At 35.1% G+C, this 17,451-nt stretch overlaps 1 protein-coding gene across 1 annotated transcript in view; it reads left to right on the forward strand.

The window, feature by feature from the left end:
• Nucleotides 1-17,451, forward strand: part of adamtsl3 (ADAMTS-like 3) — a 183,362-nt gene that overhangs the window by 128,387 nt on the left and 37,524 nt on the right. Inside the window, 4 exon segments of the mRNA XM_058780368.1 lie at nucleotides 10,230-10,314; nucleotides 14,035-14,324; nucleotides 14,577-14,706; nucleotides 17,058-17,262. Coding sequence (XP_058636351.1) covers nucleotides 10,230-10,314; nucleotides 14,035-14,324; nucleotides 14,577-14,706; nucleotides 17,058-17,262 — 710 coding nt within the window.

Consider the following 17,451-nt stretch of genomic DNA (forward strand, 5'->3'; position numbering starts at 1 on the left):
CTAATTATTTCATAATTACATAATTCCAGAAGTTGAATTATTTTATTTTATTTTATTTTATTTTATTTTATTTTATTTTATTTTATTTTATTTTATTTTATTTTATTTTATTTTATTTTATTTTATTTTATTTTATTTTATTAAATAAATAGCAATATAAATATAAATAGTATATTTAAAGACTCTAAAAAGACTCTAAAAACCCTTGGTTTAAAAATGACAGTTGTTGAGGGAACAAATTAAAATATGAAATATTTCTCTGACATTTTTCATTGACCTTGTCACAATGCCTTCTAGGATAGCCTTTTATCCTTTTATATTTCTTGGTGAAATGTACATTCAGTGCTGACTTCTTTCTCTCGTAAGTTCCTTTGGTTTTTTGACAAATCAAACAATGCAATACTGTAATTCATCGTAGCTGGTTAGTTTCGTTCAAGGCTTTGAACTCTTTATGGAAGAATTTTCTGAAATGAATCAGAGAAAATAAATGGGAAATAAATCTGGAGCCAAGGCCGCTGATAAAGTGAGCAGTAACTGCTGAGCTTCGTTCATCTACTAATAAAAACTAACGTTAAAACATTGATATGATTAACATGCTGTTAGAACCTATTTGTTTCAGGGAAGCATTTAAAGTCTCTGTACCAAAACCTAGTAATAAAATTACACTGCCCTTTAAGGAACCCCATTTTGCAGCATTGCGTGTATCTATTACAGAGAATATAATGATAATGTGCACTAAAAAAATCCATCCGAGACAGTGAACCGCAGGAAAGAAACATTTATCATTTATGTAATTTGTATTTGAGTGAGGTACAGAATTGCTGACTGCATAGAGTCTGTGTAGAGTCTTCATCTCAGTGTAGGATGTTGCCTATGTAGGCAGCAGGGAAGCTCACTAGACTTTGGAACACAGCCAAAGCGGACTCCATTAGGGAACAGTCAGAGCCTACAGCTGTCAGACGGGAGAGAGGAGTGTGCTGCAGACAAGCTCATGAAATAATGTGTGATGTGAATATGAAATGCTCCATAAGTGCAGACAGACACCGTGAGCTCATGGAGAGTCAGTCACGGTGTGTTTTAGAGCTCTTTCTTGCTGTGGAGTTAATTAATACCTGAGACTTCTCCATGTCTGTCACTTTATTTTCCTGTCAGGTCCCTGTTACTTCTGACATTTTTTCTTCCAGTGTTTTTCCGCAGGAGAAAACGTGAGAATGAAATCTCTTTTGAAATCTCATTATGATCTCTGTTGTTTTCCTTTGCCCCAGTGTATTAGAATGATTTCTGAATATTAGATATTATCTAATAAAAATATCTAATATATAATATGTAAGGGATAATCAACGGCTAGCTGTGCATTAAACGATTTGAATGCACGACGTGGAGGCGAAGAACCACCCCATGCGCAGCAGAAAAAAGAGACTTCTTTCAAAGTAATTAAAAAAAAAAAAATTATTTTCACTTATTTTTCACTTAATTCTTGGCGTAAATAGGCACATTTTAATTAAATGTAAATGTGTAGTGCTTTCACAGTACATATTGCCTATAATATGATCACTTATCAGCATGCCTGAACTGCTCCACACTCTCAGAAATATAGGTACAAAAGCTGTCACTGGGGCGGTACCTTTTCAAAAGGTACACTTTTGTACCTATTAGGTTCAAATATGTACATTTTAAGCACTAATATGTACCTTTAAGGTACCAAAATGGACCCTTTAGGTACAAACCTTTTGAAAAAGTACCGCCCCAGTGACAGCTTTTGTACCTTTATTTCTGAGAGTGCATGTCTTTGTTTGTGTTTTTGTATCTGTGTTATCCAGTGCACGGTCACCTGCGGCCCAGGTTTGCGGTACAGAGTGGTGCTGTGTGTGGATCACAGTGGACAACATACTGGCGGCTGCAATCCTCACCTCAAACCCCATATCAAAGAGGACTGCCTTGTCCCCGTCGCCTGCCACAAACCACGAGGTACAAACAACAAAATCCACAATCGAGTGAGCTACTCTGCTGACTACTGTCTACATAAGTCAGCATCCTCACTGAAATATAACCTTATACACTATGTGGATTTGAAGCAGGAACTGCACATGTGAAATTATTTATTTCCGACTATTTCTGGTGTTAGCGTGTTGCTAAGCTAACGACATAATGCTCTAATACAGCTGTTTTCAACTGTTCTGACACCAAGGTCCGGCCCCTCATTGTCAAAGACAATATTTGAAGGCCCTTAAAAATAATTTGTAATATTTCTGCTGTAATGACAAAACTGCTTATTTTCAAACTTTTTATTTAAAGAAACTAGAGTGGCCATTTAAATGAGTGTAAATAAATAGTTAAATAACCAATTATTTATAATAATGATATTTAATTAAAATGATTACAATTAATAATTTTAAATATTTCTAATTATTTCATAATTACATAATTCCAGAAGTTGAATTATTTTATTTTATTTTATTTTATTTTATTTTATTTTATTTTATTTTATTTTATTTTATTTTATTTTATTTTATTTTATTTTATTTTATTTTATTTTATTTTATTTTATTTTATTTTATTTTATTTTATTTTATTTTATTTTATTTTATTTTATTTTATTAAATAAATAGCAATATAAATATAAATAGTATATTTAAAGACTCTAAAAGACTCTAAAACCCTTGGTTTAAAAATGACAGTTGTTGAGGGAACAAATTAAAATATGAAATATTTCTCTGACATTTTCATTGACCTTGTCACAATGCCTTCTAGGATAGCCTTTTATCCTTTTATATTTCTTGGTGAAATGTACATTCAGTGCTGACTTCTTTCTCTCGTAAGTTCCTTTGGTTTTTGACAAATCAAACAATGCAATACTGTAATTCATCGTAGTTGGTTAGTTTCGTTCAAGGCTTTGAACTCTTTATGGAAGAATTTTCTGAAATGAATCAGAGAAAATAAATGGGAAATAAATCTGGAGCCAAGGCCGCTGATAAAGTGAGCAGTAACTGCTGAGCTTCGTTCATCTACTAATAAAACTAACGTTAAAACATTGATATGATTAACATGCTGTTAGAACCTATTTGTTTCAGGGAAGCATTTAAAGTCTCTGTACCAAAACCTAGTAATAAAATTACACTGCCCTTTAAGGAACCCCATTTTGCAGCATTGCGTGTATCTATTACAGAGAATATAATGATAATGTGCACTAAAAAAATCCATCCGAGACAGTGAACCGCAGGAAAGAAACATTTATCATTTATGTAATTTGTATTTGAGTGAGGTACAGAATTGCTGACTGCATAGAGTCTGTGTAGAGTCTTCATCTCAGTGTAGGATGTTGCCTATGTAGGCAGCAGGGAAGCTCACTAGACTTTGGAACACAGCCAAAGCGGACTCCATTAGGGAACAGTCAGAGCCTACAGCTGTCAGACGGGAGAGAGGAGTGTGTGCTGCAGACAAGCTCATGAAATAATGTGTGATGTGAATATGAAATGCTCCATAAGTGCAGACAGACACCGTGAGCTCATGGAGAGTCAGTCACGGTGTGTTTTAGAGCTCTTTCTTGCTGTGGAGTTAATTAATACCTGAGACTTCTCCATGTCTGTCACTTTATTTTCCTGTCAGGTCCCTGTTACTTCTGACATTTTTTCTTCCAGTGTTTTTCCCGCAGGAGAAAACGTGAGAATGAAATCTCTTTTGAAATCTCATTATGATCTCTGTTGTTTTCCTTTGCCCCAGTGAAGTAAAGTAAAATTAGTCAATAACTACAGTTCACTTCTTCATATCAGAAATTAATTAAACAAGAGGCTGTAAATAAATAAAAATAATTAAAATGTCTTTAGAAAGAGTACAGAGCTATTAGAATGTTAATGCAATTGTTGATTTTGAATAATGAATTCTGAAAGCCTAAATTAATTGTGATTTATTTTATTATTATTATTGAATGGATTTATGGCTATGAATGTGTTTGTATTATTTATGTGACAAGATGTTAAAACAAATTAATTCAACAAGTGGTTCAGTATGAGTTTGGATATATATATATATGCTCATATGCTACTATAATATATTATTTATTAAGTAACAAAAAATTTATGGTTTTAGTTTTACTTAACTATAATGACTATAATTAATAAGACACGTATAATGTTACAAAAGATTTATGTTTCAAATAAATGCTGTTCTTTTAAAAATTCTATTTGTCAAAGAATCCTGGAGAAGGAAAAAAAACACTTAAACTAATTATAAGTGTCAGTAAAGCACAATTGTTTTCAAGATTAAGAATAAGAAGAAATGTTTCTAGAGCAGCAAATCAGCATATTAGATTTGTTTCTGAAGAATCATGTGACACTGAAATTTCAGCTTTGCATCACAGAAATGAATTACATTTGAATATATTAAAATAGAAAACAGTTATTTGAAATTAAAATAATATTTCACAATTTTACTGTTTTTACTGAAATAGATCGGCTTGTTGATGCCTTTACATTATAACATTTCATAACATAAAGTTAATACTTTTCTAGATTACTAAGATATATAAGTTATACATACTTATATACAGTTGTATATACTACTTATCTACTAAATATGCCTTGTGTAATATTGGTGCAGGTGGGAGCAGAACCCGTGGACGTCGTGTTCGGTGTCGTGTGGAGGAGGCTCTCAGGAGAGAAGCGTGGTGTGTGTCGAGGAGGACATCCACGGGCAGATCGTGCAGGTGGAGGAGTGGAAGTGCACACACTCCCCTCGACCAATCAGCAAACAGAGCTGCAACACCTTTGAGTGTCCGCAGTGGATGGCCATGGAGTGGTCTCAGGTGAGTGACCTTTACTGACCTCTTCTTCCATTTCTGATCACCATTGACCATCTATAGCTCTGTTCTACAAACTAATGAATTGATTCTGTGCCCTAAACCAAATAAAACCACATACGTGACTGAATTGAAACACTGTTCATGGGCAGCATCTCTGTTCATGATGAACTGATTTAATACTCACATTTAATTTTTGTTTTGTTTTGTTTGAAATAAATTAATATAATTAAAATGTCTTTAGAAAGAGTACAGAGCTATTAGAATGTTAATGCAATTGTTGATTTTGAATAATGAATTCTGAAAGCCTAAATTAATTGTGATTTATTTTATTATTATTATTGAATGGATTTATGGCTATGAATGTGTTTGTATTATTTATGTGACAAGATGTTAAAACAAATTAATTCAACAAGTGGTTCAGTATGAGTTTGGATATATATATATACAGTGAGGAAAATAAGTATTTGAACACCCTGCTATTTTGCAAGTTCTCCCACTTAGAAATCATGGAGGGGTCTGAAATTGTCATCGTAGGTGCATGTCCACTGTGAGAGACATAATCTAAAAAAAAATCCAGAAATCACAATGTATGATTTTTAACTATTTATTTGTATGATACAGCTGCAAATAAATATTTGAACACCTGTCTATCAGCTAGAATTCTGACCCTCAAAGACCTGTTAGTCTGCCTTTAAAATGTCCACCTCCACTCCATTTATTATCCTAAATTAGATGCACCTGTTTGAGGTCATTAGCTGCAAAAGACACCTGTCCACCCCATACAATCAGTAAGAATCCAACTACTAACATGGCCAAGACCAAAGAGCTGTCCAAAGACACTAGAGACAAAATTGTACACCTCCACAAGGCTGGAAAGGGCTACGGGAAATTGCCAAGCAGCTTGGTGAAAAAGGTCCACTGTTGGAGCAATCATTAGAAAATGGAAGAAGCTAAACATGACTGTCAATCTCCTCGGACTGGGGCTCCATGCAAGATCTCACCTCGTGGGGTCTCAATGATCCTAAGAAAGGTGAGAAATCAGCCCAGAACTACACGGGAGGAGCTGGTCAATGACCTGAAAAGAGCTGGGACCACCGTTTCCAAGGTTACTGTTGGTAATACACTAAGACGTCATGGTTTGAAATCATGCATGGCACGGAAGGTTCCCCTGCTTAAACCAGCACATGTCCAGGCCCGACTTAAGTTTGCCAATGACCATTTGGATGATCCAGAGGAGTCATGGGAGAAAGTCATGTGGTCAGATGAGACCAAAATAGAACTTTTGGTCATAATTCCACTAAACGTGTTTGGAGGAAAAGAATGATGAGTACCATCCCTACTGTGAAGCATGGGGGTGGTAGCATCATGCTTTGGGGGTGTTTTTCTGCACATGGGACAGGGCGACAGCACTGTATTAAGGAGAGGATGACCTGGGCCATGTATTGCGAGATTTTGGGAACAACCTCCTTCCCTCAGTTAGAGCATTGAAGATGGGTCGAGGCTGGGTCTTCCAACATGACAATGACCAAGCACACAGCCAGGATAACCAAGGAGTGGCTCTGTAAGAAGCATATCAAGGTTCTGGCGTGGCCTAGCCAGTCTCCAGACCTAAACCCAATAGAGAATCTTTGGAGCTCAAACTCCGTGTTTCTCAGCGACAGGCCAGAAACCTGACTGATCTAGAGAAGATCTGTGTGGAGGTGGGCCAAAATCCCTCCGAGACAGTGAACCGCAGGAAAGAAACATTTATCATTTATGTAATTTGTATTTGAGTGAGGTACAGAATTGCTGACTGCATAGAGTCTGTGTAGAGTCTTCATCTCAGTGTAGGATGTTGCCTATGTAGGCAGCAGGGAAGCTCACTAGACTTTGGAACACAGCCAAAGCGGACTCCATTAGGGAACAGTCAGAGCCTACAGCTGTCAGACGGGAGAGAGGAGTGTGTGCTGCAGACAAGCTCATGAAATAATGTGTGATGTGAATATGAAATGCTCCATAAGTGCAGACAGACACCGTGAGCTCATGGAGAGTCAGTCACGGTGTGTTTTAGAGCTCTTTCTTGCTGTGGAGTTAATTAATACCTGAGACTTCTCCATGTCTGTCACTTTATTTTCCTGTCAGGTCCCTGTTACTTCTGACATTTTTTTCTTCCAGTGTTTTTCCCGCAGGAGAAAACGTGAGAATGAAATCTCTTTTGAAATCTCATTATGATCTCTGTTGTTTTCCTTTGCCCCAGTGAAGTAAAGTAAAATTAGTCAATAACTACAGTTCACTTCTTCATATCAGAAATTAATTAAACAAGAGGCTGTAAATAAATAAAAATAATTAAAATGTCTTTAGAAAGAGTACAGAGCTATTAGAATGTTAATGCAATTGTTGATTTTGAATAATGAATTCTGAAAGCCTAAATTAATTGTGATTTATTTTATTATTATTATTGAATGGATTTATGGCTATGAATGTGTTTGTATTATTTATGTGACAAGATGTTAAAACAAATTAATTCAACAAGTGGTTCAGTATGAGTTTGGATATATATATATATATATATATATATATATATATATATAAATATTTACATTTCTTGTTTTTGCATTTTATGTTCTTACATGAATATTCACGTAAATTTATTTTATTTTATTTTATTGTCTTATTATTTTTATAGCTCCGTACTCTTGTCGTCTTTATTTTATTAGATTTTTTCCTAACATTATAGCTCTGTACTCTAGTCAGCACTTTATAATTTTATTGTATTTTATTTTATTACATTTTATTTTATTTTTATCCTAACATTATTGCTCTGCATTCTTGTCAACCTTTTTATTTTATTTTATAATGTTTTTATTTAATTTAATTTAATTTGATTTTTTCCTAACATTATAGCTCTGTACTCTTGTCAGCACTTTATTTTATTGTGTTTTATTTTATTAAATTTTATTTTATTTTTTATCCTAACATTATTGCTCTACATTCTTGTCAACCTATTTTATTTTTATTTTATTTTATTTTATTTTTTTATTTTATTTAATTTTTATTTTATTGTTTTTCTCCTAACATTATTGCTCTACATTCTTATCAACCTATTTTATTTTATATTTATTTTATATTATATTATATTATTTTTATTATTAATTTACTTATTTTAATTTATCCAAAGCTATTTTTGGAGAAACGTCTAAGTTGAAGCATGACTGAGAACTCTTTGAAAGAGCAACCTCGGTTCAATACAATTTTTTCATCTGGGTCTCTTCGTGTGACCATGTCTTTTCTCACTTAAATATGTTACGTCTTTTGGCAAGACACTCTTGTCATGAAGTCTTGTGTAATTAGTTCAAGTGATTTGTCTGAGTACATGAATAAATTGCGCTTTTTTTTCATGCCAAGTCATGCCAAACATAGTCCCGTCTGCTCATGAATCAAGCTTCCTTATTCGAGACAGAAGACTTGTGAGTTCAGGCACATAACAGGAGGTGTTTGTCATCTAGACGTCTAACACTTTTCCTCCTCACACGTGTTTTACATTTACAAGCTTTGCTTAAATCCTCCAAATTTTCATTGAAAGAATACTTCACCCAAAAATGAAAATTCTGTCATAATTGAATCACCATAATGTCATTCCAAACCCAAAGAGCAACTTGAAGATCCCTTATAATTCTCCTTTGTGTTACACTGAACAAATGCACAGGTTTGAAATGAAATGAGAGGAAGTAGTATTTTCATTTTTGAGCGAAGTACACTATACCTTTCAAATGTTTGGGGTGAGTAAGACTTTTTATATGAAAAATTAATGCTTTTATTCAGCTGGAATGCATTAAATGGATCTAAAGTGGCAGTAAAGACATGGTTTCTGCTAAAATATTAAGCGGCTCAGCTGTATTCAACATTAATAATACTAATAAATGCTTCTTGAGCAGCAGATCAGCATATTAGAATGATTTCTGAAGGATCATGTGACACTGAAGACTGGAGTAATGATGCTGAAAATTCATGCTTTGCATCACAGGAATAAATTACATTTTAAAATATATTCAAATAGAAAACAGTTATTTGAAATTGTAATACTATTTCAGAATATCACTGTTTTTACTGTATTTTTGATTAAATAATTGTAGCCTTGGTGAGCATGAGACTTTTCAAAAACATAAAAAAAAATGTCTCCAACCCCAAACTTTTGAACAGTAGTGTATTCCTTTAAATGTAATATCAGTTACGCAGCGATGCCAAAATTCAAGTAACCCTGATCAGAAACATCTGTGCGCTTTTTTTCACCAGTAATTCTCATCGAATCAATCAATTCCACACTTAACTTGAGCCTGACATGCTTGTAAAAACTCAGTGGGTTGAAATGACAGAGGCTCCATTTCATCTCGACCGTCCCGCACGCCAAATCTGAGGACGTCTGCCATCAGAGAAACCCAGAAACCCCGACTGAAGAGCCAAACCCTGAGCCCTCGGCATGTTCTGCCGCGAGACTTTACTGCTGTCCCACAGTCACCGACAGCTGTGATAATCCTGTTCCAGATCAATAAATGGTTGCTTGCATAAATATTTGGTTGTCACATGGAGATTTATGTTGAGCTTTATTAGCTGTGTTTGGGTTGGGGGTTGGAGGGGAAGCAGCCGGACTCAAGCTGGCTTTGTAACCTTCAGTAAGACGTATGACCCAGTGATGGTACTACAGATGTTCGTAGCAGGAAGGGTTTCTGGTGAAATGTGAGTGTCCCTCAGCACTGATCTCGCACCGACTTGGCTTACTGTATCTTTTTGTCATCTTTTATCTGACACTTTCATCCAAAACAGTTTACAGAACACTTAATACCTTGACAGTCCTCCTCGGAGTAACCTGAGGTTGTGCGTCTTGCTCAAGAGTACAATGGGTGATGGTTTGCGGATCACCACTTACAGGGCTTGAACCTACAACATTTTGGTTATCAGCCCAGATCTTTGAATTGATTTTTCCACACCACTCTCAACTAATGGCCTCTGATAAGTAGCCAAGCACCACTTTTTATGATTATGAACCTCAAAAATGTTTTATAATTTTAGATGTTTTTTATTTTTTTATTTTTTTTAATATCTGAAATTCAATTCTGTACTGTGGTTAGCTAGAATTTCAATAACTATAAAAATAGCCGTTTCTGTTGTGTATTAGATGCTGGTGTGCTAGTTTCCATCAGGCATTTTAACTAGCTTAACCAGGAGGTTTTGCAGCATGATCAAAGCCGCATTTATCAGCATAAAAATGCATACTTGTATAAGATGGCATTTTTAGTAGAGTTTAAATATTTTGCTGTTTTAGTTAGACCAGGATTGGTGATATCTGTCAATAGAGAGGAAGATGGGTTTAATTGCTCTACTCGGTGCATGATTACTTTTTTGATTAACAGTAATGTTGTTCAATATTGTGTTTGTTTGTCTGTTGCTTTCTCAGAGAGCCAACCTGTTGAAGCCAAGCTGCCCTGGTTGAAACAGGCTCAAGAGCTGGAAGAAACCAAAGTAGCCTTGGAAGATCCAACGTGAGTTTTATTTATTTATTTTTTTTCATGTTATATTACATTATATAGTCACACTAACATTTCATTGCTGCCTTTCTCTAGGATTGGGCGATATTCATGGGTGAATATTTACCAAAAAATATTATGCTGGTTTGACAACATAAAATTTTAAATATTGTCATAATTTTAATTCACTTTTAAATTTGGCCATTAAGATTCCTAAAAAGCGTGGCATTTTGCAAATATGAGAGCATTTTAGACAAGCCCAGTAAGTTTTATGCCTTTGAAAGACGTCTCTTATGCTCACCAAGGCTGCATTTATTTGATTAATATACAGTAAAACTGTAATATTGTGAAATGTTTTTACAATTTCAAATAATTGTTTTCTATTTGAATGTATTTTAAAATGTAATTTTCTCCTGTGATGCAAAGCTGAATTTTCAGCATCATTACTCCAGTCTTCAGTGTCACATGATCCTTCACAAATGTTGAACAGTTGTACTGTTTTTTTGTTTTGTTTTGTTTGTGCATAAACATATATATATTGTCTTTTTTAATATTATCAAAAGACTGAAAAATATCTGCATTGTTGAATATTTTAGCTGTACCTTTCAGCCCTACCTTTCACTCACTACTGAGAATTTCTAGGTCATTTGACTATGAGGCCATAGATGTCATGATGTCATGTAGATAAACATTACCTCTCCTCTGATTTATTGTAAACTAAACCTGTCCAATATCTTTGTGTGAGATTATCCAGCAGACAATGATTCCAAGGATTCAGTACTGGCTTCATCCTTAGCTTTCGGTTAGTTACAAGCAAGCTCACATGGAACTGGAGCTTCCTACGAAAGTTTTGTAACTAAAGATCAGCAAATGTTTATTTTGTTATTTTGGTTAATTTGATTTTGCTTTCGGCTATGAAAACTATATATAATATACTAGTATACTTTTAGTTCCATTTAACACATTTTTAGACAAATCCATTCTGCATAATTCTGCAGACTTTTCCAGGGAATCTGCAGTAAATACGGAAAATGTCTGCAGATTCCATCTGGGCTTAGCTACAAGTGTCTGAATAAACATATAAATCAATCTTTTCCCTTTTATAACCAATAATACACTCAACCGTGAATCCTCAGGTATCCCAAGACAGTCTCGCCACATTCTGTGCATTGCAACTCAATACAGTCATGTATTTTTTCATTCAGAAATATTCTCAACCTGTAGAGATTAATTCTTTCACCTGTTACTCAGGATTTCTGGTGACTTCACACTTGGAGTGTTCTTTTTACACAGCGGCAGTAAAACTACATTTCACCCCACTCTGTTCAACCAGAACTGGACAAGAATCAGGCTTCATTAGCTGGTTCTTCATCCGAATAAAACGGCCACTGAAACCAGAGTTGAGCGTGTCTGCGTTCTGACCTCTGTGTGTCCAGTTTCCTTTCATTACTTCAACAAGGCCCCACGGGCCACTCTCACCCCCTGTTGTGGTATTATTAGAGTTATTGCCCCTCCCCGTCTCTGAAATGATACTCCTGTTAATAGTTGGCAGGGGAGCTTGATGAACCCCCACTACCCCCCCATAAAGCCGCAAACTGTGGGCTGCCAACATCCAGACAGCCACTATTCCCTGCGGTCTACCAAAGGCATCTATCACAGAGACTCATAAAACGAGAAGAATGAGGGGTGAAAGTGTTTAAGAGTTTACAGAAGAGCCATTGAAGAACGCTTCAGTTCGTATACATGCATTTTGGGGGGGGGTTGTTAAGATCTACCGTTTGTCTGCAAACCCTTCTTGAATTACACTCTTGAGTGGAGTATATCACTCAGCGATAGCAGCACTTCTTTTGCGTTCTGCTCCGTTGCTCCAGTAACTAAATTTAGGGTGATCTAAGGTGGCGTGCACCAGGGCTCGGTATTCAGCCCTATCTTATAGAGAGCCCAGTCCACTTTGCTGTGGAATTCACGGCTGGACGCTTGCCTCTGTGATTTGGGTGGGCGGATTATGTGGGTTGGATGTAGTTGTGGAGTCTCACGCCACATCTTATCCCTGCTTTGATAAAAGCAGAGGAGACATACTGAGGAAGGAACCTCCACTCAGAACTGTCGTCTTCCTGAACTCTAATCCTGAGATTAGAATCCATTCACTGATATACACGCTCTCAGGCTGATGATACACAGGGCAACTTTTTGAGCAGTGTTGCTGGGCAACATTTTTGAACAATTTGTTGCCATCAATGGGCAACCAGGTGAGAAACAGTATCCACGACTGATATCCACATAGAAATTTGTTATCCATTCTCAATGGGAAAGTGCCCAAGCAACATTGCTCAAAAAGTTGCTCTGTGTATCATCAGCCTCATAGATGCACCTACATATAATCACAGGCCCAAAACATACATTAAAGGGATAGTTTACCCAATAATGAAAGTTCTGTCATTAATTACTCACTCCCATGTCATTCCAAACCTGTAAGACCTTCGTTCTCCTTTGGAACACAAATTAAGATATTTTTGATGAAAAAAAATTATTCATAATTATTTATATATATATAAAGACTAATCAAATTCAATGTAATGCAAATAAGTTAACTCTCATACTCGTGCACATTCCAGTCACTAATTCTCATCGCCTGTTTTCTCAATCACATGAGGAGTTCTGACATCATAATATTCCCTGAATGACACCCCTACATTAGTCCAAACATGGCATGTTTGGGGCTTATGGGGAATTACAGATCTCATAAACTTTAATCCCTTAAGCCTGGAAAGTGTTTAGACAGTGGGCGGTGTGAGGTGTGCATTGACACCCACTCCAGGCGAGCGCATTTCCTCAATACTTAAATACTTTTACAGATCACTAGTGTTTCATGTGAGTTTTAGTTGCATTTAATGACATAACAGGAAGAAATGTACACAAGTTCTGAAAAGCATGAGTCGGCAAAGCATGTTCATCTCTCTCCTCGAGTTTATTGCATTGGTGGTAAAGAACATGTTGTGCTTTTATTCCTGAATCCAATTACGCACAGATCACGCAAGCTATGAATTTCAGCAATATTTTCCAAAAGAGTCATTTTCCTCTCTCCAGAAATATGGAAAAATCATTCTGTGGTTCATTAGGAGACTTTGCCACATCTATTTTTATGATCACGTTTATTCTAAGTGCGGTTGACTCCTAAATATCAAAGTCTTTTGGTCCATGTTAATGCTATATTTATCGATATAACCCCGTATTATTGTAAAATCTATTTTGTTTTCATTGTTATTATAGCTATTATAGTACTTGGCTTTATTGTTACAGAAAGGATTAAAGCCAGTGTTTCAAGTTTAACAGTCTTCACTTTTCACTTTTCCCACACAGCAAAATGGGTAGATAGAAATATAGAAATAGTGAAACATATCAAACATATATAACTTCATCTAAAATCGCTATATTCTTTATTATATCATATGATACATTTTAAATGATTTATATATGTACTGTGTGTATATACTTTTTATGTAATGATTTTAATGTAACATTTATATGAAATACTTTATTATATTACTTAATATATTTTATATTTCACTAATTAGATTGACTATCTGATTTTCCTGACTTGACCAATCTTGTCTTTGTGTGCAGTTAGTGAGGACGATGCAATAGCAAAACAACACAAATATTTTATTTTGATCTCTTCACATTTGTTCATGCAAACTGGTTATGAAATGTATTTTTTTTTGTGTGTGTGTGCAGGTTCATCCCAGGTCCGTGGTCGTCCTGCAGTGTGTCTTGTGGTCTGGGCGTTCAAAGGCGTCAGGTGAAATGTAAAGTGCTGCTGTCTTTCACTCAAGCTGAAGTCGAACTACCTGATGAAGAGTGTGTCAAGGACAAGCCTTCCTTACAAAGGACCTGTGATTCAGGCCCCTGTTTAGCATCTCCAGACTCATCCTGGAGGCCACTGAGGGCCCATGAGATCCCTGATCAGCACGGCTATGTTTGGGAAAACATGGGCTTCACTCCCTGCTCTGCTTCATGTGCTGTTGGTGAGTCTCCATGAAAGCCATTAGAGAAAACAACTGCTCTAATGCATTTACTGCCCAAATAGCTTTTATCAACAATTTTCTACAGCAAAATAACTGATTTAGATTTTTACATGTACAGCTTTCCAGATGAGATGAAATTGGCATGAAATCTAAAATTGCTAAGAGAGCTGATAGTGATCAGCCTGGGCTACAAAATACATATTGAAATGCTCCTCTGCCAAAAGCCTTGTTCCTCACAGTGTTGTTTTGCAGGCAAACAGATGGCTGTTGTCAGGTGTGTGAGCACCTTGAAGAAGGAAATTGTTGATGACACACTCTGCAACGGCTCCAAAGCACCGCTCGCCTCGCTTCGCATCTGTAACCCTCAGCCATGTCCTCCGAGGTACGGTCCAAACAACACAGCAATAAATTAATATAGAAAAATGTATCTGTTGCTTAAACAAAGTGCAATTTCGGGACAACTACAAGCTAATTGTTTTATAAACTAATTTCTCCCTTTATGAGAAAGTGCTGTGGTGTGTGTAATTTTTTTTTTTTTTTTTTTGCTAGGATCTTTTATTCATGTATAAATTAAATAATCAGTTTTTAAAACGTATGCATGTATGTACACACACACACACACACTAGGTGTGTATAATATATATTTAAATTATTGTATTTAAACAAATTTCAAAAGAATAGCATTTATTTGAAATAGAAATCTTTTATATAATTATAAATGTCTTTACTGTCACTTTTGATTAATTTAATGCATCCTTACGGAATAAATTATTTAAAAAACAAAAGAAAGAATCTTCCTGACCCCAAAGGTTTAGATGAGTAAATGAGTAAATAATGAGTAAATAAACAATGCTTTGTGAATAATCATTATAATATTCCTTCATCATCTTTGTTGAGTCACTAGTTCCACATATGTTGCTTAAATGAACAGTTTGCCAAAAAATAACATTCTGTCATTATTTATTTTTTGTTATTTATCTGTTATTTTTTTCCTTGGAAGACAAAATAAGAAATGTTCGAAGTTTTTTGTTTTTAATATAAGGACTAATCGACGACTGTGAAGGTCTAAAAAGCACACACAATGTTTTGTTTTTAATGTCATACAATCAGTTTGTGTGAAGAACAGCCTAAAATAAAGAATTTATTTACTAATAACCGTGCCCAAATTCTGCGACTAATTGGTAAGATGCTGTAGTGTGTGATATTGTGATCTCTAGATGTTTCTCAGTTAAGTCTATGGCATTTTTTCAATAGCTTATCATCCGTCTGGCAAAAATCTGTTCACAAGACTGACAGGTTTAAGTCTGTTCATTTAAAAAATGGAATAGCACAACCCTATACCATAAATATGCACAATAATAATATTACAGTGATGCTTGCCTTAGCAGAAGTCACTAATTAATTCTTCCAACACCGAATGTGTTTCTCATGGAAAGATATTGCGTGCAAAAGCAAGTAAGGAAAAAACTACATTATAATTCATCCAGCTCCTTAACAAGGAGCTAAAATTGAACCGCTGGCCTAGATTATGTTCAAAGACCAAACTCAGATTTAATCTTAGCAGGCTGTCAGGCCGCTCTGAAAATAAGGACATGTGATGAAAATAATGTGATTTCCTGTTAACTGACCATTTGCCAACAAAAGCAGGACAGCTGGCTTTTTAGTGCGGTGCATTATGGAATAAATGATTTTACTGGAGTTGATATCTTTCATGTGGCTTTTTATGTACTGCGGCTCAGAATATTACAATAGTTCATACGCTTATGGACAAAAGCTTGATTGTTATCTCAGATTATATGGGCAGGATTGTTTGAATTCAAAATGCCTGGTTTTTAAGCCATATGATCGCCTTCATATGGATCTTTACCGTCATGATTGTCTAGGAATGCCAGGGATCATAAAGTTCAAAGACTATGGCAATGTCACTTTATGTTTTGCATTACTATACAATATATATACAAAAATATTCTGCTAAATCATAAACATATAGATTATTGTGGTAAGGATTATTGTTGGCATTTTGTATTAAATTATTAACTTTCTTAATGTCCCTGGTCTTATTATGAATGACTTCTCAGTGCTTGTTATTCAAAAGAAAATATTTGCCTTTAGAATCTATTATTTTATATTCTTTTTATATTATTATTATTATAGTATAATAAATCAACATCTGAAACAACTTTACTTTTGTCTGACGTCATTTAGACTTCTCGGACTTTTGGTCAATATATATATATATATATATATATATATATATATATATATATATGTATATACACAGTATATATGTTGTCAAGGCAACTATCTGAAATAAGTACTAAAATAAAAATAAATGAAAGCTATTTAAAAATGACGAAAGCACATAAAAACACAAATTAAAATTAAATCCAATATTTAAATTAAATTAAATTAAAAAAATCAAACTGAAATGATTAAATGTTATTAAATTAAAAACTGAGAATACAACAATTAAATAGTATTATTAAATAATAATAAATTATACTTAAATATCAGTCATCAATTATCAGGCTGTTATAAGTAAATAGAGCTGGACCTCCTCAATCCACTCCAAACTTCCATTCCGTTCTGACTTCATTGTGGCGTAAAATATCTACTTTTCATGATCCAAACAATTCCTAGCGGGAAAAAAAGTTAATCTTTCCCTGTTTTCACTGAATATCCTGAACGTCACATTAATTTGAAATGGTTTGTGTGTTGGTGTGATTTCTTCAGATGGGAGGTGAGCGTGTGGAACCCGTGTTCTGTGTCGTGTGGCGTGGGGCTGCAGACGCGCAGTGTGTCCTGCGTGAGGTCTGTGGCGGGAAACCGCACTGAATCTGTGTCCAGCGTACAGTGCGTGGAGAGAAGACCTCCAGAACTGCAGGCCTGCAACCAGGTGGCCTGTCCACTGGCCTGGGAGGCTGAGGAGTGGCAGCAGGTTAGTCATTTGACAAAATCTGACAAAAGTCAAAATATAAATGAAATCGCATATCCTTGTAAAAACTATAAGCTGGTGCATGGGAATAAATTAGGACAAAATAAAATGAATCCCGCACACTGCTATTGCATGCATTATTTTAATGCAATATTTCATGCCACATTCATCAGGCTTGAAAACACATGTCAG

The sequence above is a fragment of the Onychostoma macrolepis genome, chromosome 07, assembly GCF_012432095.1.
Source record: "Onychostoma macrolepis isolate SWU-2019 chromosome 07, ASM1243209v1, whole genome shotgun sequence".
Lineage (NCBI taxonomy): Eukaryota > Metazoa > Chordata > Actinopteri > Cypriniformes > Cyprinidae > Onychostoma > Onychostoma macrolepis.